We start from the raw sequence: 27,065 nt of genomic DNA, 5'->3' as shown, positions 1-27,065 counted from the left end.
GGTAGGCCTACTGATACAGTGGAGACTTGGACTGACAGACAGGCGAAAAACATATGATGCTGTCTATACTGTTGCTCAGTAACTTGTACTTTGTATTACTTACCAATGTGTCCATTTTGCTTTTCATTTCGTGGTCGTAAATTTCTTACTATACATATATATATATATATATATATATCAAGCACAAACTTACTTATTAACGTAGCCATTTGATTTTGCTATTATCAGAATCGTAAATTTAAATTATTCAAAAGAACATATTTCCATCAACTGCTTTGTTGAGAAAATGTGTGGCTTTTGTGCTCCCATTTCAAAAGAACTTCCAGCCTAAAAGGAATCCATATAGGTTGTTGATATTGAAAAGTTTAGTCTTCATTTGTGAACAGATGTTGATGAAGAGATTTAGATGAAACTTTAATGATCCCTGTGGGAAAATGTGGTCTTTGCTGCAGAAGCAGAGAGAAAGATATACATACAGGAGGTTGAAGGTAATACAAGTGATCATAACAAAAGAACATATTGAGAATAATATAACAAATAAATAAATGAAGATACAGAAGTCTCTTTGCTTTCCATCTGTCTTATACAGATGGGAGAACACACTGCATGTACAATGTGATTTGTAACATTATCAGATCCAATTTACAAATGGAATTACAAATGGAGGTAACATGCACAGAAATATCTGCAGACACACAAATGTGCATTGTATGTTATTCACATTATCAGATCCAATTCACAAAAGGAAGTAGAATGCATACAGTAATTTGTCCAGAAATGTGTATCCACTTGTATACAGAGAAATGTAGAGTTAATGTGCATGAATGCAGATCAGATCAAATCACAGACAACACACAGACTGCAGCCTTTTCTATTCTAGCTTTGATAGAGTTGTTCACATTCTCCAGCGTTAATTGTCTGAAATCACAGCAACGACATTAAGAGGATATTGCCTTACTTCAACAAAAGGAGAAGCCTAAATGAAAGAAAAAGACTGGAGGGCGGACTCCTGAGAGCGTTTAATCAAAGTGATGTCACTTAATCAATAGGATGCCACCTCTCTGCAAATTTTACCCCAAAGGTTTGTTTGACCTTTAACGAGACTCCATGTGAATATTGGCAATGTGCCTCGGACGATACTTAAAATTATTGACAGACACACACACACACACACACACACAGGTTTGTAGTATTATACTTGTGAGGACAAGTTACTACATTCATTCCCCAACCCCTTCACCACTTTATGCCTAACCATAACCTTTACCATACCCTATACCCATTTTTCTAGTATTTCCAGATCTACCTGACCTACATACCTTTCTCCAGTCGGTCAAGTTTGATCTATTTTCTCCACTAACTAAACCCAGTAAGATATCTCTACACCTACTAGACCAGAAAAGCCGAACCCTGAGCTTAACCTCTGGGGACCCCATTTTTAATCTGCCATTTCTTCACTTTACCTTGTGGATATTTCCCTCCCGCAAATAAATTTATAGGTAAGGTAAATCTGTACGAGGAAAAGGAGGAACCCCTGTGCCTGTGTACTTTTGCACCTAAGGGGGCACAACAGTTATCTCACCTAAACCTAATGCTAATTCTAACCTTAACCTGAAACCCAAGCCACCACCCTAAACTAGCCCCTTAAAGAGGTGAAGATTTGCAAAATATCCTCACGATTTTTGCAACCTTTCTTTCCTTGAGAAGACATTTGGTCCTCACATGTATAGAAATACAAGAACACACACACACACACACACACACACGCACACGCACACATACACACACACACACACACACACAGCAAAACACAACAAATTGACTTCCTGAATCTTTTGTGCCACAAATGAAGGTAAAAGCACTTTGTCGGTCATTATGTTGTCAATAAACTCTTACTATATGACACAAAATGAACCTTTTCACAGCCTGGTCTGTCCTGGCTGACGCTACTGGGGCGTTTATTGCTGGTTATTTTCAATGCAGTGCCAAACCAGAGAAAAGCTGAGGGTTGGACTTGGGGGTTGGTATCCTCTGATACCATAGTGCTTTTCCCACTGTCATTTTGATTTGACAACCTCTGAGGTCACACAGGGCCATTAGAGTCAGCAGGATCCAATCCGAACAGAAAACCCAAATAATGCACTGCTGAAGTCTTTCATATGACTGCAGCGCTAACGTCATGAGTGCAATTTTTTTTAAGTGAAAAGAGAAAAATCAATGATTTGCTGTTTCCTGCAGTTGATCCATGGAATATATCTGTTGAAATGACAAAATATTTCATACAGTATGAACCAAAACAGTCCTGTTGAACATGTCAACATGGCATGTTGAAAGAACTAAGTCAAGCCATTTCTGTGATTCTGCATTCAGGAAATCCAGCCCAGTCATTTGAACTACAGTGAGAAATTATAATGGCATGGCACCATGTCATAGGTGCTGACAAAGTTTGGTAGGTTGTGTTTTTAAAGTTTTCAAGTTCTTTCTAAATCAGGTTTAATGAGGCACCTTTCCCATCCCTGCCATAAGTATTCTGAAAAATGAAAACATTTTGACCTCTTTGTGACTGACAAGATAAAGAGCGGATCAGAGGAGTTTGGACAAAAGCTTGGTATAATCATTCTAATCATCTTCAGTGTGCAGCCTAGCGGGAATCAAACTAAGGGATCACAGTGCATTTCTGTCATTCTAATGATGATTATAATGATGATAAAATATTTCATTTAAAAGTATCTTTTATAACCTTAGAGCTGCTGAAGGCCACTTTGGAGAAATGAGCAACTTTGGAGAAATGAGCTCCCTCCCTCCCTCCCTCCTGTAACTCTTAACCTTAGTAAACTTAAACTTAATAAATTCCAAATCTTTTACACAAAGCACAGCTCTGCTACCTCAATCTAGTTGTTGCTGAAATATTTGCTGGCAATTTTTTTTTTTTTTATCAAACATAGTGTAGATTAGTCGCTGCAGTTGCAAAGTTATAGCTAGATGTTACACCTAACCTGAACTTGAATTTGGCTCCTTCCTGATGAACACGCCTGGTGCCGTGGGAAAATAACTTACTTCCTTACATAAGTTTATTCCAGTTCCATTATTCAGTTTGCAGTAAGGCAGTTTCACATCATATCTTCAGTGGACATACTTGTGTTCTCTCTGCAGTTTGCAGGGTGGTCAGGACTAGATTAGAAGAATAAGAATGTGCATGCTTGATTGACAGGCAGTAGGACCGCCTCCTTGCAAACAGCTCGCCTGATGGGTTGAGGCCTTGCGGGATCAGTGAGATTTTGGAGAGCCTGAAAACAGAGGTAGGAGCGATCACAGAGGCCTGATCTTCACCCAGACCATTTGAATTACTCGTAGCTGACTGGGTGTTATAACATTTTCACCAACTTAACCCTAACCCTAACCCTATAAACAAAAAGAAACGTGCCTGCCCCAGCTTTAAGCACATTGGAACTGAAAAGGATGATTAAAGACAGCCTATTCTACAGGATGTCAGACCTTGGAGGCGTTTTGTTCTATTCATCATGGAGAAATACCAATTTTAATGAATATGATGAATTCCAAATGCCACATGATTCATTCTGAATTCAACATGTAAAAGATTAGAATGAGAGTTATGAAATCTATTCAGTAAGTTCAACAGAAAAAGAGAGAGAGGGGGAGAGATATGTCTATAGGTTTTAATGACACACTTTGTTTAATGTCATTCTACAGGCTTTCCGGAGCAAACAGTCTCACCAAGCTGAAAGAGAGGAGGCAGAAGGGATGGGAGGCTCACAGCTCAATACACCAGCAATCTAAGTTAATGCACCGCAATCACAAGTAAACCACTCCGGCAACTGGAGACCATTTGTGTGCCCTGGACAAACACACACCGGTCTAACACGACCACCTACAGCCATTCTGATGAAATAGACTCCATCTCCCCTGTGTAAACAGCACAAGAGAAGCAGAGTGCACCCACATGGCCGGCAATCACCACTAAAACGCTGCCACAACCGCTGGCTCCCATCACAACATAGGAAAACGACATTTAGCTCTTACAGGGACAAGGCTGAACTGCAGAGAGCAGCCTGTTGCCTGTATTCCCAGCAGAGCACTACCACGAGTCCTGCCTGTGTCTCCTGAAATCTGACCTCAGTTAGAGTGCCCAGCATCAGAAGAGAACTAGAGTGCTTTCATACCGCCTCACTACCTGTGTCCTGAACCAGGAGCATCAGTCCAGAAACAAGCCTCCATCTCCACTAATAAAGAAATAAAGATTGACGAAGGCAAAGATATAAAGATCAAGAGTTTTTAAGTGGGTAGATAGAGACACAGTCCACTACAGCTCCAGATGCCTGAAGCTTATCTACCTCAAACACTCCTCACCGTTTAAGCTCAATTTGAAATCCTTGTCATCTCTACTCAACTTTGAGCAACAAGCCAGATTTACACTAAACTAACATAAGATTGGGGCAAAACTTAAAATTTAGATTTGGTGCAGGTTAGGTAGGTTTGAAATCCCATATTATCGTTTTTTTCTCAGAGGCTTTCTTAAAGTGGTTCTTCACATCTAGAGAATTCCACTCAGAGGTCAAGAGTGATGTCTAGTTAGTTGCAGTTTCCACGTTCAACAGCTTTATATCTATATTAGATATAACCCCTCTGATGATGAACGCTACCACAGTGTCAACAGCAACCCTGATGTCGAACCAGTCGGACTGCCCCGAGGTGCAGGTCCCGGTCCCGCTCTTCTTCACCCTCGGAGCGTTGAGCCTGGCGGAGAACTTCCTGGTTGTGGTGGCCATCATATGCAACAGGAACCTCCACTCCCCCATGTACTGCTTCATCTGCAGCCTGGCGGCCTTCAACACCATCGCCAGCCTCACCAAAACCTGGGAGAACCTGATGCTGGTGTTCGCCGACGTGGGACAGCTGGACCAGAGAGGCTCGTCGGAGACGAAGCTGGACGACGTGATGGACTCGCTGCTGTGCATGTCGTTCGTCGGGTCCATTTTCAGCTTCCTGGCCATCGCCGTGGACCGGTATGTGACCGCAGGGTTTGGGTTTGCAAAAGGAATTTCCTTTTAGATTACCTTTTATAGAATTCTTTTTACTTCATTAGATAGGCCTACTATGCATTGGAGAGAGAGAGAGACAGGGATGGATTTGAAACGATGATATAATAAGTGATATAATGAGTGTGTGCCTTTCACCCTAGCTCACTGATCCACAAGAATTCCCCTTTCAAAGGCATCTTGGTGCTAAAATCCTCATTGTTCCATTGCAAGTCAATGGATAAAGATGGTCTCAGCAGTGGAAGTTTGAGAAAAGTAAAATAAGACCTTGAAAGTGTTTGAAAATGAATGGATGGCATTGAAAGTAGTTGATTTTTTAAAATGAAAATATAGCATCCAAATTCATCAGTATGCCTCCGCTCTTCATCCAGGCATTAACACTTCAAATCCTGAGGAAAACCCTCTGATGGAGATTCGCTTTGATATCGCAGCAGTTTGAAAAACAAGCAAATAGTAAACATGTTGTCCTCCACCAGTGATGTAGTTCCACCCTTGGGTCAGTCAGTGATTGCTGAGTGTACTTGAAATATGAGTGAAATTGTATATGCATTTTCGTATGGGACAATGAAAGGACAGATTGACCATATATTTCTGTTGCCTACTCTCCTCAGAATTAGGCTTACAAGTAATATCTTGAAATGTAGTAACTGTAATTGTCCTGTTTTTACTCAATACAGTACAAAATATAAGAACTACAATAAGCAATAAATACAATCCATACATTACACAATGTACACTACAATACAATTTATAATACAATATACAATATAACATACAGCACCAGGAGCGTGAGTGTTATGAATAATATAAATGCTAAATGATAAGTGATATATGGTATTGCACAGTAGGTAAGTGGTAATATGATATAAGTAGTCAACACTGACGGCACAGTGGTAGTGCAGTGATGAGTGCAATAACAGTCCAACAGTCCAACATCTGTACAGTAACTACAGTGTCTTGTGGTTAGAGGTTTGCCCAAAAATTCTCCATTGACTCTCACTTCACATCAACCCAGTCTGATGTCTCCAAGTGTGTAGCATGTGTAGACTATTATGCTACCTATGATAACTTTAACTGTATTGCTTTACCACTGAGTCCCCATTCATTGTCCCCCACATTGTATGATAACTTTAACTGTATGACCTGCTTTACCACTGAGTCCCCATTCATTGTCAGTGCTGCCCTCTAGCGGCACAAAGTCAACATTACAGTGTGACTAACAAACTAATGAACGAACTAACGGACGGAGACGGATCCATAGTCCCCCCTTTGGTGGGGGACAATGAATGATTTCATCAGGATTTCTTGACCTGACAGGATCATGAGTAAAAAAAAAAAGAGGCCTCTATGATGTCTAATTTTGACCAACGTCATGTCTGACCCCCAAACGTGCCAATTTTGAGTCATTGAATTTCACCAAACAAAACCTTGAAAGTCATTGAAATCTCATTGAATTTGATATCCAAGTGAATGTGGGCAACTTGTCTTGCTGCTGCGATGTTCTGGGAAACCAGGCCCAGTGTGGACGAGTGTTGTGAACAAAGGGTTGGGTGGTTTATTTGATGTGCTTGCTGCTGAGCTGGGTGGTTTGAAGTGAGTCTCAGAGGTGTTGGGTCCTATCACCAATTATTTTCTGCTCACGCTAAAAAATTCAAAACATCAGGTCACATTAACAGGGATGTTGTGGAAAGTTGGTGTGTTCTGAACTTTTCTCTGTTCATTCACAGATAGTCAAGGGGTAAATGCATTAATTGGGATCCCAGAGTTTGTATGCACATAAAATGTCTGTTCTTTTAAAAAAATACCTTTGTCCCACTGAAACTCAATAGAGCACCAACATATACTAGTGAAATTGAGCCTTATTTGTTTTTGCTTGTATTCTAGTTACATCACCATCTTCCACGCGCTGCGATACCACAACATCATGACAATGCGGCGCGCGACGGCCATCTTGGGCGTCATCTGGACCACGTGCGGGGTTTCGGCCGTGCTCATGGTGAGGTTCTTCGAGACCACCTTCATCATGATCTGCTTCATCGTCCTCTTCCTCGTTTCCTTGGCGCTGATCGGCTTCCTCTATGTCTACATGTTCATGCTGGCGCGCCTCCACGCCAGGAAGATCGCCGCTCTGCCCACCGCCGGCGGAGGGAAACGTCGGCGTCAGCAGTGGGGCAGCGGCAGCATGAGAGGGGCCCTGACGCTCACCATCCTGTTCGGGGCGTTCGTGGTGTGCTGGGCGCCGTTCTTCCTCCACCTCGTCATCATCATGGTGTGCCCCATGAACCCGTACTGCGAGTGCTACCGCTCGCTGTTCCAGCTGCACGTGGTGCTGCTGATGAGCCACGCCCTCATCGACCCGGCCATCTACGCCTTCCGCAGCGCCGAGCTCAGACGCACCTTCAGGAAGATGCTGCTCTGTTCAGACTGGAGGCGGTGGTACTAGGCTTGAGCTTCCACTGGCTGCAATGGAAAGTTCTGTATTTACATTAGGGGTGTTTTCTCAACTAAGACTTTAGCGAAGCCCATTTTCATTCTCACCATTTTCAGTCACACTGAAATGAAAAATGACTTTTTTGCCTTCTTAGCTCATTCTATCTTTCATACCATACACCTATTTGACAATTTATGCCAAAAAAATGACCAAAAAATATATACATTTTCTTGTATTTTTATATCAAAATCTCATTACCTTTACTTCCTGGAAAATGAAAAAACTCCTCAGTGGTGACTTCATTGTGTACCAGGAGGTGACAAATTCCAACCAATAAAACCATCACAGATTTTTGAACAATCCCGCCCCTCCACCCCTCCATCACATAAAACTGCCTTTCTCTCCCTAGCTGACATCCCATTGGTTTACACTTGATCCCTCCCCACATTATGTCCCGCCCCAATATCCTGCTTCAAAAGGAAATACATCACATTAAGGAAGCGAGATGCTCTCAAATGTGGTTTCATTGTTTCACGTACCCTGTTGTACAGTAGCAGGAGGGCAGCGAGTCGCTCCAAATGCTCCATTATACAGCCAAAGCTACATTTGTCACCACCAAGAGGGGCTGCTCATTCAGTGCAATAAATTCAATAATAATCTTCTTGTTCTTTTTTTTCGTTTTGTTTTTTTTGTGTGTAATGTATCTTGTTTTTTCAGTGCATGCAGTTTGCTGCCTAGGTGCAGACTTCTTGTGATCTTGCCTACTGTCTGTGAGAACTTCTTGTACTCCTTCAAAAGGTTCAAGTACTAGATTGGGATTAGCCCTGCTGCATTTTCCAGCATCGACCTGCTTCACATTCACACAGTTACATACATTCACACCTGGGAGCGGCACAGTAAAACCACAGTCTGTTGTACTGTTGGACACTGAGCAGCTCCAATGGAGCAGTTGAGGGTTTAAATGCTTTGCTCAAGGGTGTCTCAACAGTGTTTGCTGACAGAGGAGAGAGTGACGCCTTCATTTTCCCCACCCACATTTTCCCAGCTGGTCCAGGGATTTGAACTGGTAACCTTCCAGTCACAAGCCCACTTCTAGGCTGTGAGAACCCAAGCATTTGGTCACCAGTGTTTGTGTGTATGTGTGCACATGCTTGTGTGTGTGTGTGTGTGTGTGTGTGTGTGTGTGTGTGTGTGTGTGTGTGTCTTATGTCTGGCTTGCTAGCTCTCTAACCATCCATCCCTCCATCCTCCATCTTCCCCTGCCATCTGCATGATTCTGTGTCCCTCTCAGGATTTAGATGCAATCTCATTTCAAGTCACCCCATTACTCCAAGTGTCAATCTCTTCAAAATCCTGTTTGAAATCACCCATCTGCACCACATTCAGATGCTCAAATGACATATTACTTTCACGTGGCTCGTGATATTGTCTTTTCCATCATTCATAAGGCCGTAGTTTACAGTCATTATCGATATGGACATATGAGATATGAAATGAAATGTTCAATATCATATACGTGTCTGCGCACCATTTTACCTTTTGCTTTTATTTATACATATATAAATAAAACAGTTCACCATAAGCAACATGGCCAACATTGACATCGATCAATTCAGCTGAAGCTCACAGTTATATTTAGGCATACCACCACTTACAATTCACTACAGGTATTACAGAATCTCCAAGGCATGCAATTATCCATGATGTGGTCTTGACCTCTGTCCAGTGTCTCACAACCGGTGTTTTTGCTGGGGGTTTCTGTGGGAATACTGAATAATTGAGTACTTGACGATCCACATTAATAATTATTCAATGTCTGAAATGAATATACATGAACATGAAAATCATTAGTACTCAAATTAGCGTGTCAAAGGATGAATCTCATTGGATTCTAATAAACTGTCTTTTCCACGTGTTGCATACATCTGTTTGCATATCCATATGCTTTTACTTTTCTTTTGATCTCACCATTGACAAACCACTCACAATAAACATTAATGGAAGCTAAGGCAATTCAAACAGCAAAACCGTCCTTTCAATACTGTTTGAATCATGTTTGTTCCAAGAAAACCTCTCGTCTCTCTATCAGTATGTACAAACAATGCCATGGGTTCTTCTGAAGATACAAATTACAAATGACAAGCTTTTCTTTGTAATAAATGTTTAAATGTAACATGAGAGATCTCTATAGAACATCACATCTGAACCATGAGTGTATGGCATAAACTGAAGCAGATTCTGCAGTCTTCCACCCAGTAAACAGTATAACATTTACCACAAAAAAATAGTTTCAGCAGAAGGTTGCATTGTGTGAGAAGGTTCAGTCAAGCTTATCAGTTGGGAGGTAGGACACTAGCAGAGAGCACTGTGAAGCTATTTGTACATTCATTTTTACATTTTAAGTGTGGCTTTATGCAATTTGTTTTTACATAGGTGTGTGTGTGTGTGTGTGTGTGTGTGTGTGTGTGTGTGTGTGTGTGTGTGTACCTGCATATAACTGCTGAGAGTCATCTAACAACCAGTTCAATTCTCCCCAGGATGTTGCCACCGACAAATGAGATTTTTTTTTTTCTGATCAGTCAAATGTCAAATACTGTTATTCTGGGAGGGGGCGGTGGGGCGGTGGGGCGGTGGGGCAGAGTGGGGGTGGTTGAAATCAGCAGGTTAGAGCGGAGTGTGGAGGCACAATCACCTAGTTACAGAGACGAGCGTGACTCTGCATTCAGATCGCTAGAGGACAGAGCTTGTTAACTGCAACATTATGTTGTTGGCAGTGACAGGCAGGACATACAGCAATGCCAGAAAATTGGCTGTTGATGGGTGATATCTTCCAAAAGTTAAGCAGTAGCCAACTTTTTCCTCACTAACAAATGACAAACAAGGAAACACAGACGCCATGTCTGAAGCCAGAGAAAAAGGATGTGTGACTGTTCAGGGAAATGGATCAGCCCAGCAGTGAATCATGTGGCCACGGTTTACTATATAAAGCAGGCTGGCAGGCATCGGGGGATTCAACTGTTAAATTTCGATTAAATATTAAAATGGGAAGATCTAAGCGACTGTGAGCGTGGTATGATAGTCGGTTACTGCATGATGGTGTGACAGCATCGATGTTACACCCTCGCTCCACACACAGTTCCAGTTTCTCAGAAATGGTCGCTCTCTTGTATTTGTTGGTCATATACAACAGTGTCTATGGTTTACTGAGGATGGTGTGGCAATCAGTAGCAGTCCTGTGGGCAAAGACAACTCACGGATGAAAAATGTCAATGGAGAAGGGTAAGAGCAGTTCCAGCAGCTTGTAGGATCCATGAATTCAAAGGCTCCTGGCAACTGGTGGCTGTACAGTGTACCTAATAAACTGGCCACTGTGTGTACACAGGAGATACATAAGGAGATAGTAGTCTAACATTCCCACATAAGTGTCCCCTTTCCAGTTCATACTGTCTGCCATTGTTTTCAATACTTGCTGGACAGAACACAAAACTGATTGACTATACACTGTACATTGACCTGGTCGCCATGAACAGTGCAATTAACCGGTTCTCATGCAGTGTATTTTGCTTGGGGCCACATGTTCAAAGAACCTCCCATAGATATGCTCCAGTGTCAAATTTATTTTCTCACGTCCATATTATCAGTTTTTTTTCCCCCAATCCTGTCCATCCTCTCTCTCCATGCTGCCATTCCTCTTTTCGGTCTGTTTTTCTCAGTACTTACCCGTCAGAGTGCAAATGTTGGCGCAGGCGTTTCTTAAACTGTAGCAGCAGATGATCTCCTTAAAAGTCTTCCTCATCTCCTGACTCCTGAAGGCGTAGATCAGCGGGTCGATCACGGAGTTGCACATGATGAGGATGAGGTACATGTTGAAGTGGGACATGAAGCATACGCAGTAGAGGTTCCTGGGACAGGAGATCATCAGGATCAGGTGGAGGAAGAACGGGGCCCAGCAGACGATGAAAATCCCCAGGAGGATGGTGAGCGTGATCGCCCCCTTCATGCTGGCCCGCTGGTGGATGGAGTTGTAGCCGGGCAGGGCGGCGATGCGCTTGACATGCGAGCGCGCCAGCATGAACATGTGGCTGTAAAGAGAGGCCATGAGCAGCAGCATGGCGAAGAACATGGAGACCAGGCAGATGATGACGGGGGTGGTGTCCGAGTAGATGATAAAGACGATCCCGCAGCCCGTGCAGAAGGTCCAGATCCCGCCGATGATGCAGCCGGCTCTCTTCACAGTCATGATGTTGTGGTACCTCAGTGCGTAGAAGATCGTCACGTACCTGCACAGAACACATCATGGTTACTTAAAGAGCCATTAAGGAATCTATGACTTTTATCGACCCAAGGAATTGCAGAGACTTTGCAGAGAGCCAACAGAAACACCTAGTGAAGAGGTAATATATCACATTGCAAAATACTGTAGTAGTAGTAGTACTTCTTCTACTCTTCTGTCATTTCCTTTTTTGGCTTGAGAATGAAATACGTTGTGACGGTCGTTTGCTTTCCATCCTCCGGGGATGTGCAGGAAGTTTTTGTTCCAAAACAGAGTTTAGGGAGGAAAGACAGTTTTGAAAGCCAGAAATCTCAGCATCTGGTGAAGTAATCATCATCAGTCATCAGTCATTGGTATTGGTAAACAACTCTATCAAACCCCACAGATATATCAAGGTCATTCTGTGCTATATGGGACAGTAAAAATGTTACTTATTGCTCCTTTAAGCAATGAAACACAGTAAGTATACAGAAGTATACAGTAAATGCATTTCATAAAAAAAGCTTGGAAGGGATTCTTTCAGAGAAACTCTCAGTGCCACATATCTATCCACTGCAACGGCCAAGCCATTATACATGGACCCCATGATGGAGATATAAATCTTTTTATCTATCCATCCATACAACCACTGTGTTGGCCGATAAGATTTCCCATGGCAGAGATACAGACCAGTTCATCTACCTATCTGTCCATTCACCCATCAGTCCCTCCCTCCTTCCATCCACCCATCATTACCTGTCCACAGCGATGGCCAGCAGGCTACACATTGACGCTACGACAGAGATGCAGATCATGGAGTCAAACACGTTGTCCATCTGCCGGATGAAGTGGTCCTCCACCACCAGCTGTCTGTTGTTGAGCAGGTAAATGATGATGGTCTCCCAGGCGTTGGACACGCTGACCAGCATGTCGGCTACAGCCAGACTGCAAAGACCAGACAAGTTATGTCACATGATGACCATGAAGGCCCGTTAGGCACGGAGGTTCACGACACGCGTGTTCTTTTGTGCCGCCTGTGATGCTAGGGGCCCACAGAGTGGCCCTCCAACAGTAAGTTGTGCACCCCCACCCCCTTATACCTGCCGGTCCTACGTGGGACCATCATTACAGACACGTTTCACAGCTAAGCTTAGTTCAAACCCACAGAACTTTATTTTAAATTCTAGTCAAGATCCCAAGGAATTACAGGGAACATCTAGAGTTTTTCCATTTGATGCAATGGTGCAGCCTTGTGTTTGAATATTTCATTCAATATAAGCAGCTATAGCTTCAATGAAGCATATGTGACATTTTCACACAGTATGGGAAAAATGTTTTTTCTAACTTTGAAGCTACTGAGGAGGAAATTGCAGGGAACTCAGGGTGCAAGAGGTTAATGCTGCATTCTTGTCACGTGGGAATAACCGTTGGATCGACTTGATGGTTAAAGGCTCATTAAGTAATCTATGACTGTTATCGACCTGTATCGGAAACCAATAGCAAGTCGTGCGACGGCATTGATAGAACAATATCTCCTCCTACACAAGTCTCTGACACGCCCTCCCACTCGTCCCCTTGAATTCATATTTTCACAATAGAGAGGAGTAAGCTAGCTAATGAGAGCAGAACTCCAACAGAAATGTCTAGTGAAGAGGGACTGGTATATCACAGTGCAAAATACTGTCATAATAACACTGTTGTGCCAAAATTTGTCTGCCCTAAAAAATGTGGCCGTGATTTGTGAGTGTCTTGAAATTTCAATGAGTGGGGAGTTTTTGTTCCAAAACAGAGAGCACAGACTGGAAAATGAGTCTTGAAAGCCAGAAATCTCAGCACCTGACAAAGTAATTGTTGAGTCATTGGCATTGATCAAACCCCTATCAAACACCCTGATTGAAGCTTTTTGAAGTTTTCCGTAGACTTTGGTTGCATGATCAGCTTTTTTACACTTAACAGACATGAACTTAATCAGTGATACATTTGAGTTTGCGTTTTACAGCAAACCAAACATTGCAATGTCAACCACAAATGACCTGTCATGGCATTTTAAGAGCTCAGATCACAAAATGACTTATGAGATGAAATGTCAATCAAAGTCCAAGTTCCCAGATAGCTCACAGCTGACAGTTCAAGTTCAAGTTCCAGTCTATTTATATTGCCCTTTATCACAAGCATGTCTCAAAGGACTGTACAGAGAATGAGCCTAACTAGGTCTAACTGATCAACCAACCAGATGACAGCTGATGTGAACGGTATTTTCATGTAGAAAGCTCATATCTACCATTTTTCCCATATGACATGAATGCAGCATAAAATCACTTCAGATGTTAAAAGAGCGAGGAGAGAACAGCCCATACAAATGACATCTGGCCCTTTGTAAACTATTCACCATGGAAGAAGTGGATGAATGCTCTGTGTATAAATAGGTCAGGTCAGTCATGTGGGTGTCTGCATGTGTGTTGTCTGTCTGTTGTCAGTCTGTTACATATTTTCTATTGTCTGCCTGTGTGATTTTGTATGGTGTTTATACAAGATGCTCTTAAACTGTTATAGAAAGGATATTTTCTATAACTTTCTCATGTAAAACATTTTCAATACACAAATTTGAAAGATAATCCACTTGCTGGATTGACAAGTTTAAATAGACTTGAAGCCAGCCCCGGTAAACACTGTGGAACTCAGTCCTTTGTCAGTTTTTTTGGAGGGACTCAGATATTCTGTTGTGTGTTCAACACCTGAACCTTTTACCTGCAGACAAAGAAGTACATGGGTGAGTGGAGGTTCTTGTTCTTCACTATGGCCATGATGACCAGGATGTTCTCCAGCAAAGAGATGATACCCAGGATCAGGAAGACCTGAGGAGAGGAGAGGAGAGGAGAGGAGAGGAGAGGAGAGGAGAGGAGAGGAGAGGAGAGGAGAGGAGAGGAGAGGAGAATTAGAATGGAAACAAAATTGTATAATGGAATTTTAAAGTCCTTTTTTTTTTAAAAAAAAAGTAAATTTGTGGATTTTTGTGTGAAGTACACACATACACACACACACACACACAGACCTCTGTGGCGATGTGGACCTGCTCGCATGCTGCGGTCTTGGAGGTGCCGCTGTTGTCTGGCAGCAGTGAAGGGGGCAGGGTGTAGTTTTGGTGGGAGTAAGCATAACCCAAAGTGGAGTTACCAGACAGCGCCTCCTGCTGGTAGGAGTACTCTTCGGACGCATTCATCCCTGCTGCGGTTCTGCTCCAGATCACTGCAGGCCGACTCTGGATGCCATTTTCAGGCAGGCTGCCAGAAAGAGCAGAGGACAAAGTAAAAAGGTGTTTATGTTGGGTTTCGTATTGGTATGGGGCCTCCTACAGTTTCTTTTAATTCAAAGGATAAACAAAAAATGTGAATTTCAACTCTGCAGCTCAGATTTGATCTTTTCATGCTTGGCTAAACAGGGAAATCTGAGTTTTCACTGTTCAGACAGGCATTAGCCACCAAATTTCAAGTTGATACTTTGAGCTTTAACACTTCCAGGTGTGTTTTGTCGTGAAAACACACTTTATAGCTGCACAAATCAGTAAGACAAAAGAGTAAGATCAAGTGGAAAAAGTACCGTGGGAGATAACACTGCAAAGGAAACTGACTTGGACTGAATTTAGTAGCCAGTTAGGTTACTATAACTCAGTTGTGACATTTATATGCGATCCATTCACTCAGATAAGGATGAATCCTTCCTGTCTTAACGATAGGATTTAAAGACTGTTCAGCCCTTGTCTCTGTCTGCCGGGTGGATCGGAAGATAAGACACTTCTGAAGAAGTCACACTATAAAATGACGTCAAAGGTACGCAACCACAAAAAGGGCAGTGTTCAAAACGCGTCCCATCACACATCAGTGGAATAAAGTTGCTCTTAGAGTTTCGGTACTTTCCCCTCTCAGCTGACAGGGCAAAATGACGCAGACTCGATGGTTGTCTCGAAGCCTTTGGGGATGAGAGAGTGCGAAGGGGCCTAAGATGATCTCTGCTCCACTTCCTCGGTGGTGCACAAGAAAGCCTCAGTGTTATTGTTCTCAGCTGACAGGATGAAATGACATCTGACTTGAAAGAGCATCTTTAACTTCACCCTGTAGGCCGCCGCCTCTCCATTTATTCAACTCGTGGCCCATCAAACGATCCCCCCCCCCCCCCCCGCTGACACAGATTGTGACCCCAGAGGAGCATTTTAATGTTCCTTTCTCAGGGTTTTTCCTCCGACAAATTATAGCAAATATTCTTTATTTCACAAGAGAATAGCATTTATCATAAAATAATCACGATAATATACACAAAGGTTTGGACACACCTTTTTCATTCTCTTAAAACCATTTTGATCTAAAAGCTTATGCTTAAATGCTTGAAATTAGTTTCTTAGACAAATATAAATAGTGAAGTTGATCCTATATATGAATTTCTTTCCAAAGCCTTTGCCTTTCCATCAAGGTAAAGGACGGCTACTTTAAAGAATCTAAAATATAAGATAGTTTTGATTTGTTTAACACTTTTTTGGTCACTGCATAATTCCATTTGTGTTATTTCATAGTTTTGATGTCTTCACTATTATTCTAAAATGTGAAAAATAGTAAAAATAAAGAAAAATGCGTGTGTCCAAACTTTTGACTGGTAGTGTATTCCCCCCAAAATCATCTTGCGATGGCCAGAGGTGTTCCTGCTCCCAGGATGAGAAGCAGATTAAGAAGATGTCTCAACAGTGAATGTGAAACAGCAGGAACCAGCCGCACTGATGACAAAAACAAAGCCATTCAAGCAAAGGTAAGTGATAAACCTAATTCTGCATAATGCCCACCCAACCCCCTTATGGATAGCCTCATTTCAGCAAAATGTCATTACCCAAATCCCATTGCAAAGTGATAATATCAGCTAAGCGGGTAATTAACTTTTCCTGCAGGGCTGATGGAGAAAGGCATGGCAGTTGTGTTAGCGTGGATAGACACTTTACTGCTGTCATGAACACACTTTTAATATATAATTGTGAGAAATATGAATTCAATTTGGATTTAATTTTCCCCAGTGCTAATAGACACAGCAGTTATCCTCAACTGTTTGCAGACAGAGCAGCTGTGACTGACAACTTATTATTTATGATGGAAAAATGAACAACCAAAGTGCCCGCCCGCTGTGAAGAGTTCAGACCTCAGACCAGACTTTGGAGTAAACCATTACAAATTCCAATGATGATTTCCATGCCAGTCTTTTTAGAGTTTATTACCAGTTTACATTTCATCCTATCAGAGTTTATTATCCATTAATATTGATATCATATCATGTTCTTCCCAAAGCAGATAATTCAATCTCTCTGGTCTGTTGTTATGAGGGAAAACAAGCCTCTTTATATCGTCCCACTTGAGGATATTTCTCAAAAATGATCCAGTATGATAGGAGGGGGGGGGGGGACACGCTTAATTAGATATTTCCATCATACATACGACCCACGCAAACTGGTTGACTTGCATGTGACATTTTTAAGGCACTCCAGATCCAATATTTCCAGAGACAGCGATCAGAAAACTGGATAAAAATCAGTAGCCTATCTGTGGGCCCCAAGGAACAAAACTAAAAATTAGATCAGGAAGCATCTAGATTGCCTGGATGTTCCCTGGTCTTTATTAAGTGTGACACTCATCCACCAGCCCAGCTTCTACTTTTCTATACAGCCAGGTTGTGAAAACACACTTGACCCAGTGTTTGACATACATGAAAAGAATGTGAAAGCTAAAACTATTTCATCCACTTTTCACCAGAGGCTGTTTTAATTATCGCTGGTAGCGGGTCAGCGTAGATCAGGCATTTACTGAGAAGGCCCATAAACTCCAACCCCACGTTCAAAAGATGCTTTTCCACTACCAGACCAAGTGGGTCTGCCCGGGCCCTGGGATTACTTAAATTGCTTGTCGAGATTGAAAGCGCAATTTGCTCAAACATTACCTTCGCCCACAGACCAGTCTATTGGCAGCGAGATGAAAAAAGAATCATAAAATATCTCTTTTGAGTGAAACTGATTATGAGTAAGACCTGGCTGGCTTTGTTTGGCCCTGACAGATCATTATGGATCTGTGTAGCCGGGTTGCATGAAAAGGAGAGGATTTCATGTCCTGCCATGATTGAGTTTTGCAAACACGCAAATATAGAGATTCTTTAACGCACCATAACAAAACACAATTAGCAGAAATACTCATAAATCACACAAAGCACAGCTTGAGGTTGAGCATAAATCACACTTTGAGGCTTTTAAAACGTGCAAATGTGCTGCAGTAAGAGCGCCGCCTGTGAAATACCAATTGAGATTACAAATGGCATGTACGTATATTGCACATGTACAGAACATCTACATTACGAGCCTTGCTCTTGGAACTGCCAATTACGGGACACTGCTGAGATTCTCACCACAGCTAAAAGGGAGAGGGATGAGGTTTGATGGTGGATTTCTCAAATGGAGTGCCGAGTTAAATTTCCATCTGTTTATTTCCTTCAAATCCTCCCCCGGCAATATTTTTTAAAACATTTCATTTTCGGATGACTGTGAGGCTGCACTGCAGGATTTCTCTGGGGTTTCTTTATCTAATTTAGCCCGAAGTTGCCATCCCAGCCAATTCTTTTCACGATCAAGGTCTTTGGGAAACCGATAGTGGATTTTCTAAATTTCTGTGGCTTAATTGGGGCTGGATCTTGTCAAAATGTTATCATGTGCATCCACCATCACACTGCATAAGCTTTGTAAGCTTTTCGGACCAATAAAAGGCTCCCAGTTCTAATGGAAACCTCAAGCAACTTGAAAATCTATCACCATGCACTTTGCATTAGCAGAGGAATCAAAGCCTTGGCCCAAAGCGGCTCATTAATGAGAGGAAAGTGCTGCAGGCTCTCACTTCTACCTACAATGAAAAAAAAAAATAGTCACAGTATGAAAATACTCATTAATTCTATTCATCTGCGATTTGCAGCCACCTGCTCCTCCTGCTGTGATGTATTTACATTCAGTTTCCTGACTGAGGGCGGCTCAGATCCCTCATGGGTCATGTGCTGCTATTTGCAGGTGTGACACATGATGTTTTGCCGCTGTTATGAGGCGATTTGCCCCGTTGCAGTAAGTTTCCCCTAAGATCGATGCACCATTATGTACATAACTGCCCTCCGTTTTCGACTTCCAGTCGTCCCCCTCCGTGCCTCATCCATATTTTCCATCAGGGCCCTCTTGATATCTGGAGAGATTCTGCAGTGTTTTCTGTGACTCACTGATTGTGTGTTCATGTTCACACATCCCCTGCTATAATCCCAAATCCCTTGTGATTTCAATTGCTCTGATCATCCTCCCTCTCTCTCTTTCTCTCTCTCTCTCTCTCTCTTTCTCCCTCTATCTCTCACTGTCCCCCCCCCCCACCCCATCTTTCTTTCTGAAGCCCCTCATCTCTCTGTTGACAAAGTCTCAGTGGGTCTGTTATTGACTGGCGTCTTGTGCCACGGCCACAAACAGAAAGCCGAGACGGACTCCCTTGACGGTGCCAGTCGTGAAGAGAAATCCCCAAGCTGCTTGGCTCGCTGACGGCTAATGAACAAGTGACTTCAAAGACCCACTGTGGCCACAGCGGCAGCCGCAGCGGCAGCCGCAGCGGCGGCAGCCGCAGCGGCAGCGCCCGCAGCGTCTCTGCAGGAAACATGTGGACACAATCTCTGCTTCATAACTGTTATGAAGCAGAACTGTGACTGACTGTGAGGCCAAATAAAGCTTATTAGGGTGTAAAGGCGAATAGAATAGAATATGATTGGCATGCGCACATTTCTTAATTACAGACCAATGGGATGAAGGCTATCTCAGTACTAAGATGTGACGCGGAAAAATAAATAAAAGAACAAAATGAAAACGCTCTTCTCTCAAGGGAAAGTTTATGTACCACGAGTCTGATCACACATTATTCATGCAGTGCAGAACAACATGAATTATCCCTGAGAGCCAGCAATGTAATTATATCTCGTCACGTGGAAATGTCAGTCACAACAAAACAGCAGTCCGTCTCGTGCATACATCAGCGTCTGACAGCTGGAAGTATTTGCAAACTCACTATATGAGACCGCATGAGGAAATAACATAATGTCTATATATTTACCCATGTCAGTGCTTATTATTTACCCATGTCAGTGCTTAAAATGGAGCCAAAATTTGCCAATAGTCAATAATATGTTGTTAGCTATATAATGTGTTATAATTCATATATTATAATCTATATATGCTGTGAATGACTATGTATTCATATGAATTAGAACAATGTGTCATGCTTGCAAAACTATATTAAGTATATCCTTAAAAGCACTATTTAATTTTATGTGCAGTAAACTTTAACTAGAACAGGTTTATGAATGCAGTTAACTCATGGAAATGAGACAGGAGATTGAAATAGCGATGGATGGCAAATCAAATATTTTCTTTTGCATACTGTTGTCCTCTATTTGTTCATTTGTAAATGTTCAGTAATAAGGTTGCAACAAGAGAAAGTATAGTCCTGTAGCGTCCATGCAGCTGTTTGGGTGTGGCCACAGTTGATTGAGCCATTGTCTTTCTTGCCCCCATTGGCCAAAGTGCTCCTTTTCAATGATATTGGTATCATATTATGATTTTTGATTCTTCTTATCGATCCGATTCTTTATCGATTCCCTCATCGATTCCTACTGTATAAATTGTCAGGGATAAAGGACTACATATAGCTTTAGTGGAGTTAAAGGAATAGTTCACCCAAAAATTAAAATTCGCTCATTATCTACTCATTCTCATGCCAGTACAAACTCGGGTGAGTGTTTTTTCTTCATCCTTTTTTTTTTCAACTTACCTGGAGTTCTCCAGGCTCGCTGCTGGAGGAGCTTCTTCCAGTGAATGGGGAGTGAATGGGGAGCTGGACGTTCTGCTTCAAAAAGGGCAATAAATGTCCATAAAATTACTCCATAAGGCTCGTGTAGTATAATCAAGTCTTCTGACGCCTGACGATCGCTCTATGAGTCGGAAAAAACGTAATGTGATCCATTATTTCATGAAAATCCGAGTCAATCGCCACTGCATGTACTTCCGCATTACCAAACCTCACGAGGCCACCGTGGCCGCGCGAGGTTTGTGTGTGCGACAGTGCGTGACCTCCATCTCGTGAGGTTTGGTAATGCGGAAGTACATGCAATGGCGATCGACTCGGATTTTCATGAAATAATGGATCAAATTACGTTTATTCCGACTCATAGAGCAATCGTCAGGTGTCAGAAGACTTTGATTATACTACACGAGCTTTATGGAGTAATTTTATGGACATTTATTGCCCTTTTTGAAGCAGAACGTCCAACTCCCCATTCACTGGAAGAAGCTCCAGGTAAGTTGTATGAAGAAAAAACACTCACCCGAGTTTGTACTGGCATGAGAATGAGTAGATAATGACTGGAATTTTAATTTTTGGGTGAACTATTCCTTTAAGTTTTATTACTCAAGACAGACATTGCTGTGTATAATTACTTTTGTCTCAGTATTACTTTTCAAAACAGCTAAGGCACATTTGACACAAAGCCTTACTTGTGAGAGCACAATACAAGAACAAGCGAAAAAGACTCAAGTAATTGGAAGTCAACATGACTGAACAAAAACAATTTACCACTGTATTTACCACTTTGTTGGGTCTACCCATAATTAGCGGGGTGCCTTCAACACAGCAGGCTGAAGGCAGCATCTGCCCGCTACTGTTGTGACGGTTGGCATGGTGCGGAACAAGTGTGAAGAATCTAGGAGATAATGAGGTAAATATTGGACGTTTGGACCCACAGTGCAATCGCTTGGCTTCAGAACACTTGGGTTATGCTGTAATGTTATGGTTATTTTTTGCTGTTTTTGGAACGGCTAGAAAGGCTGACATGGAGCTGTGCAGGCAAACTCACTGTGTGATTGACAGCACACCGAAAGGGTCCAAAAGGTTGTTGCACAGCTACTGGAGGAGCGTCCAGCTGTTCAACATCCTTAATGATCGATAAAAGGTATCATTAATGCGGTCGTTATCGATTCCAGTGAATAAGGAATTTGGAACCGGGACTAATTTGGAACCGGTTCTCCATATCCTGCCCTAATTCTAAATATATCTTTACCTCCCTAAGATATAAAGGCACATCATTTCAGATTTCAGTTATTATAACAACAATCATTTTAGTCCTCATATATACACTGTATGGTGGTTGAGCAAAGTACACACAAAAGATTTCATAAATGTCAGTCAGGCCTGAATAGCTTTCCTCTGCCACTGAGCAAACTGCTGCTTCATCCAGCAGAGAGCTGCTCCTCACGCTGGGGAGGCAGCTGTGTTGTCAGCGTGCGCCTGGACACCAGCAGCAGCACTTATTATACCATAACTACACAGAGTGTGAGCTCCCTCCGCAGCTGATCTGATGATGTGACAGTTGATAATGAAACAGACGTTAATAAAAGGTGGTGGTGATGAGCACTAAGGTTGCCATGGCTACACTCTCACAAACACAGTGTTAAATGGCTGTTTCCTTGTTCTCCCTGGCTTCCCAAAACCATCACAGTGTTATTATCATTCCAGTCGTGATGCAGCGTCTCTTGGCACGCAGCTGCAGCAGGTGTAACGCTAGTCAACTCTTGCCAATCGCCACATTCAGACTCACTTAAGAGCTTCTGGCCACTTCATAACTTATTTTCATTTCATGAGGCCAGATGAATTTTCTCCACTTATTAACACCATGTTTATGCCTTATGCTCTTCTAGTGCTGGTTTACACACACACACACACATACACACACACACACACACAAGAGCTGTAGCCCTGTAACAACCGTCCGCAATACCGCTCCCTGCTCCCTTTTCTTTCTTTCTTTTTTGATTAATATGTATTTGTTAATGTATTTATTGCCTTTTTTTAATCTGGGCATGTGTGGGTGCTGGGTGATGGCAGAGGTGAGGGGTGAAGTATGTGGGTGGGATATTCTTTATATTAGATGTAAATCCTTTATATTTTTAGTGTGCCTTGTTCACTGCCTGGAAAAATAATAGACAGATTGCTCAAAAAAAAAAAAAAAAAAAAGACCTCACTTCAAGGATTATTTAAATTAACTGGCAGTATCATTCCAAACTGTGTCGATGTTGCCTGTTGCACAAACAAATCCCCATTGGAAAATCACTGTAACATTTCTATAATATTCCTATAGGGACTTGTAGCGTGTCTGTGCTACTCAATGGTGGGTTTATAGTGACCTTATCATACTTTAAGTATTTCTTAACATCTATGGTATCACTATACGGATTTGGTATAATTTTGATCTGCATAATATTTGATCGTTTTGATGCAATATTTGAATAGCATCAAAATGTATTACAGGATCTCTATAGTTATTTTTGATAAGGGTGGAATACTGTAAAATACCTTAAAAATAATGACAGAGAAAAAAGAAAGATGCAGCTGAAAGGCTGCCATAGGGAGTGACTGTTACTACAATGAGACAAAGAGAGAAAGTCAAACAGGCTGGAGAGAGAGCAGGCTGTGGGAAATTACATTTCATATAGGCTTCTGGCTCATTTCAGATTGTGTGGTACTCCAATTAAAAAAAAGCAAATAGCAAATGGCAAAAGCAAATATAGCAGTGATCATATATATCCAATTAAAAATAAATGATATTGTACAGTGACAACAAAAATAAAAATAGCAAATGTAGAAATATAGCAAATGTAGCAGTGATCATATATATACATACTACCTGAATTGCCACAGAAAAATGACAATATTCATGAAGATAAAATGAGATTTTACAGCTTTACTGTTAATCTCCATAGTGGTGATGATGATGATAAACATTAACTGTTGCTGTTCTAAATTCATTCCATGAAAGATGCTGCTGAGACAGACAACAAAGAGAAGTGGACACAGAGACAGAAAAGCGTCAGACAGAAAGCAGGCGGCAGGCACAACAAATACACTACCACCCATTTTCCCCATTTTATTTTGTCTTTAACCCACTGACACAAGCACAACGCTGCAGCAAATGGATGCTTTTCCCAAGACTAATAAGGACAGGCAAGAACCTCGGTAGGTGGTGAGCTGTCTTTACATGTCCACCGGTCCTGTCACAGACTGTTAGGGGCAATCCATAAAAAATAATAATACTGCCAAAAGGCATAGCAAAGACAATTCCACTTCCAATCTGTACTCTGCTGCAATCTCTACTCTACTGACAAACTTTGTCATGTCAAGAACCCTCAAATAGATAAGCATGATGCCATGGACTGCCGTTTGATAAGATTTCATCCTAAGGAACATCCTCAGGTTTTGTTGTTAGATATGATTTAATATAGAATTATAGAACTGTGCCTTTGATAAGAATAGTCATCCTTATCCTATTATTGTGCAAATAACAACAGCAAGTGTCTCTCCAGTGGGTCTGTTGGCACGCGTTCAGCGTTCTGCTTAATTGGTCTCCCCTCTCCCAGCCTAACACAGCTCATTTCCACAGCCGTAACACTCAGAGCTTACACAGCAGCACACCACCCTGCACACACACTACACCCCGCTCTACACCCCCCGCTACACCCCCCTCTACATTCCTCCCTTCTAGCTGCAGATCTCAGGTGTAGGAGCGCCTGTTTCAGTCAATCTATTATTGTCTCATTCTGTTGCATGGGGGCCCCTCAGGGCCCCCTGCAGGCCCCCTACAGGCCCCTGGACCTACTATGAGAGCCACTGCTCTCCCACGCCCATCTGTACGCTACATGCATGTAGCATCCTACAGATGTTCAAAATGATAGCCTTTGTTCTTTTCAGTATCCTTCTTTTTTTAAACACATTTGCTGCTATGCCGCTAAAGCTTTGAGTCCATTAAAGATCACATATATTTTGAAAAAAACAATTTTACTACTCATGTTTCCTTTCATGGACCATTGCCATATTTGTATGCTGCTGTTGACACTGAGGTCAGGAGAGTTTTACACCAAAGTGTCAAAAAGTGTATGTAGTTGTCAAAATAACAGTTTGACCATGAGGTTTAACCTACAGCCTATATCACTCTTTTTGTGGTTTACGTTAAGCAATTGGTGGTTTCTCTACTTGAATAGCACTTCCCTAACAAAAACAACTATAGTACAGTAATTTTAGAAGGATACTACACAAATATCACAACAACACCTTAAAATATCATGCAGCTACTATAAGTCAAAACATCATACCACAGAAAATCCTCTAATACCACAGGAGCTGAAGAAATCTCAGAAAAGTACAATAAGCTCACTAGAAACTCTCTATTGAGCACCATGCACACACACACACACACACACACTATAAGTCTCCACAGGAATATTACAGGAATATTATAGTGATGCCATAAGAATACCATCAAGTACAACAAGGTCAATATAAACGGACTAATGAGTACCACAGTCACACCAGAAGTGTAATAAGAACATTACATGATGTCATAGTGATTTTTTTCATTAGGGCTTAACCAGTTTTGACAGAAAGAATAAAAAAAAAAAATGTAAACATCTCTTCCGAGGTAAACATCAGTCGTGTGCAGAGGGAGAGAGAAGAGGAATGTCTCACCTCCTGGTCAGGTCTCCTCTCACAGGAAGAATCCCTCCAGCCAGTTAGCTCAGACGGACCGGACTGGACGCGGGCTCTGTGGAGCGTCAGAGAGCTGCTGCAGGCGGAGGAGTGCACCGCCAGACTGAGAGATGCTGAGAGAGAGAGAGAGAGAGAGAGAGAGAGAAAGAGGAACTCCCCCCTCCCACACGACACGCAGCTATACAGCCAGCAAAATGCTTCCCCATCTCCCTCACAGTGGGCCGGATGATGTTCAAAGGCAGCAGGAGTTCCCACGCTCATTCATATGGAGACGATTTTTGCCCTTGGAAATTAAGATAAGATAGATAAGACAGCACTGTATTAAACCCGTTGGGGAGATTCTTAGATATGACTCAGACAGAACTGACCGAACTGACTGATGGAAGAGCTGTTATCTTCACACATCCTCTCACTATGCCAAATTCTAGGGAGTGAGATGTTGTAAATGAGCCCTCATTTCGCCCCCCGCAGGGACCCCAGACCCCACTTTGGGAACCACTTTCCTAAGAAGCGGGGCAAGATCCAGTCAAGATGGAATCTGCTCAGTTCAGCGTACGCTTCACCTCATATTGTTTACAGTCGTGGGTTAAACTGGATCACTGACCCGGACCGTTCCACATGAATAAAACCGTTTAGGACTCCTGGCTATTTATAGGCTGGGGTCCAGATTTGGACACTGCAGCTTTCTTGTGATAACCTGCAACAACAGACCTACAGTCAAGTTACATCAGTGAAGCTATCCACAACCCTCCCAATTATTTCCCAGCAATATCACTGCTGTCTGGGTCCAATTGGAAGAGAGTAGAGGAGGGGCGGCATGTCCCGTAGTAGCATAAATTATTAAATACATCTCTTTTTTCGGGAAAATGTCATTGAAAATAGACAAGATGAAACTTAAGACGACAAGGTAATTGTCAAATACGCCACAGTCTATATATAATATTAGAATTTCACAGTATTTTCTTTTCAACAGAATTTGAGCACTGCAAATAGTCTTGTCCAACTTGTTTATCTTTGAGCAAGACTTTTCATCACCTGCAGTTTCTTCTTGTTACAGTCGGCTGCTGCCAGGGTGTGTAGTTTCTTAATAAACCCATGCGGGAGCAACAGGAAAGGGTAAATAAAGGCAGCTGATTGGACAGAATGTCAGAGGAAGTCGTCCGCCCTCGGTAACACCAAGGGGGCGAGATGACTACTTTACCACATGCTCCTTATCTAACTCCACAATAGGCCAGACCCGTTCGCCTCTTTGATGGCGGACTGCCGCGTGGGCACCTGCTAAGTCTGAGCGCGCTTTAATACAAGGCCGACGATAGCTTATAAGTCACCTACAAAAGAAACAGAGATGGTGGCCCAGTGATACACTAAATACCAGCGTTACAGAGACTTCTACACTTGAAAGGAAACTGGCTTTCTCTGCCTTTGTGTCGCGGCATGAGCAAATTAAGGCACAAGCCGCCTGTTGAAAGCGACTGAGTCTCAGAAGGAACCGGCTGTATTTAGCGTTCGGTTGCATCCTCTACATCCTCTGGTCGCTGCACACACACACACACACACACACGCACACACACACGCCTGTTGTTTATCTCTCACATGCAATAACAGAGGTTGAAAAATGCAAGCACAAAGCAGCGGAGGATGTTAATTAGCATTAATTAGCTTGCAAAAAAACAGTCACATTAACTCTGCACTATTTCATG

The 27,065-nt window shown here is 42.3% G+C and overlaps 2 protein-coding genes across 2 annotated transcripts; one reads left to right on the top strand and one right to left on the bottom strand.

Annotated features, from left to right (window-relative positions):
* The first annotated feature begins 4,650 nt into the window (after positions 1–4,650).
* Positions 4,651–7,500, top strand: mc2r (melanocortin 2 receptor). Its single transcript, XM_071911997.2, has 2 exons — positions 4,651–5,024; positions 6,942–7,500. The coding sequence occupies exons 1-2, from the start codon at positions 4,651–4,653 to the stop codon at positions 7,498–7,500; spliced, it is 933 nt and encodes a 310-aa protein (XP_071768098.1).
* Positions 7,501–11,197: 3,697 nt separating this feature from the next.
* On the bottom strand, positions 11,198–25,386 carry LOC139921714 (melanocortin receptor 5-like). Its single transcript, XM_071912024.2, has 5 exons — positions 25,345–25,386; positions 14,793–15,021; positions 14,489–14,595; positions 12,497–12,685; positions 11,198–11,768 (listed from the first exon to the last, which is right to left on the bottom strand). Exons 2-5 carry the CDS (start codon positions 14,958–14,960, stop codon positions 11,198–11,200), a joined length of 1,035 nt encoding a protein of 344 aa, XP_071768125.2. The 5' UTR covers positions 14,961–15,021; positions 25,345–25,386.
* Between the last annotated feature and the right edge of the window lie 1,679 nt (positions 25,387–27,065).

The sequence above is a fragment of the Centroberyx gerrardi genome, chromosome 12 (genome assembly GCF_048128805.1).
Source record: "Centroberyx gerrardi isolate f3 chromosome 12, fCenGer3.hap1.cur.20231027, whole genome shotgun sequence".
Taxonomy (NCBI): domain Eukaryota; kingdom Metazoa; phylum Chordata; class Actinopteri; order Beryciformes; family Berycidae; genus Centroberyx; species Centroberyx gerrardi.
This window is presented reverse-complemented; position numbering and strand designations above follow the sequence as displayed.

What these genes read in the sequence shown, in the direction of transcription:
- mc2r (XM_071911997.2), top strand. Translation starts at nt 4,651, where the DNA reads ATGAACGCTACCACAGTGTCAACAGCAACCCTGATGTCGAACCAGTCG. An exon ending in CTGGCCATCGCCGTGGACCG is followed by an intron (nt 5,025 to 6,941) that starts GTATGTGACCGC and finishes CTTGTATTCTAG; the next exon opens with TTACATCACCATCTTCCACG.
- LOC139921714 (XM_071912024.2), bottom strand. Translation starts at nt 14,960, where the DNA reads ATGAATGCGTCCGAAGAGTACTCCTACCAGCAGGAGGCGCTGTCTGGT. An exon ending in AGGTCCACATCGCCACAGAG is followed by an intron (nt 14,596 to 14,792) that starts GTCTGTGTGTGT and finishes TCCTCTCCTCAG; the next exon opens with GTCTTCCTGATCCTGGGTAT. An exon ending in CTGGCCATCGCTGTGGACAG is followed by an intron (nt 11,769 to 12,496) that starts GTAATGATGGGT and finishes TGTTCTGTGCAG; the next exon opens with GTACGTGACGATCTTCTACG.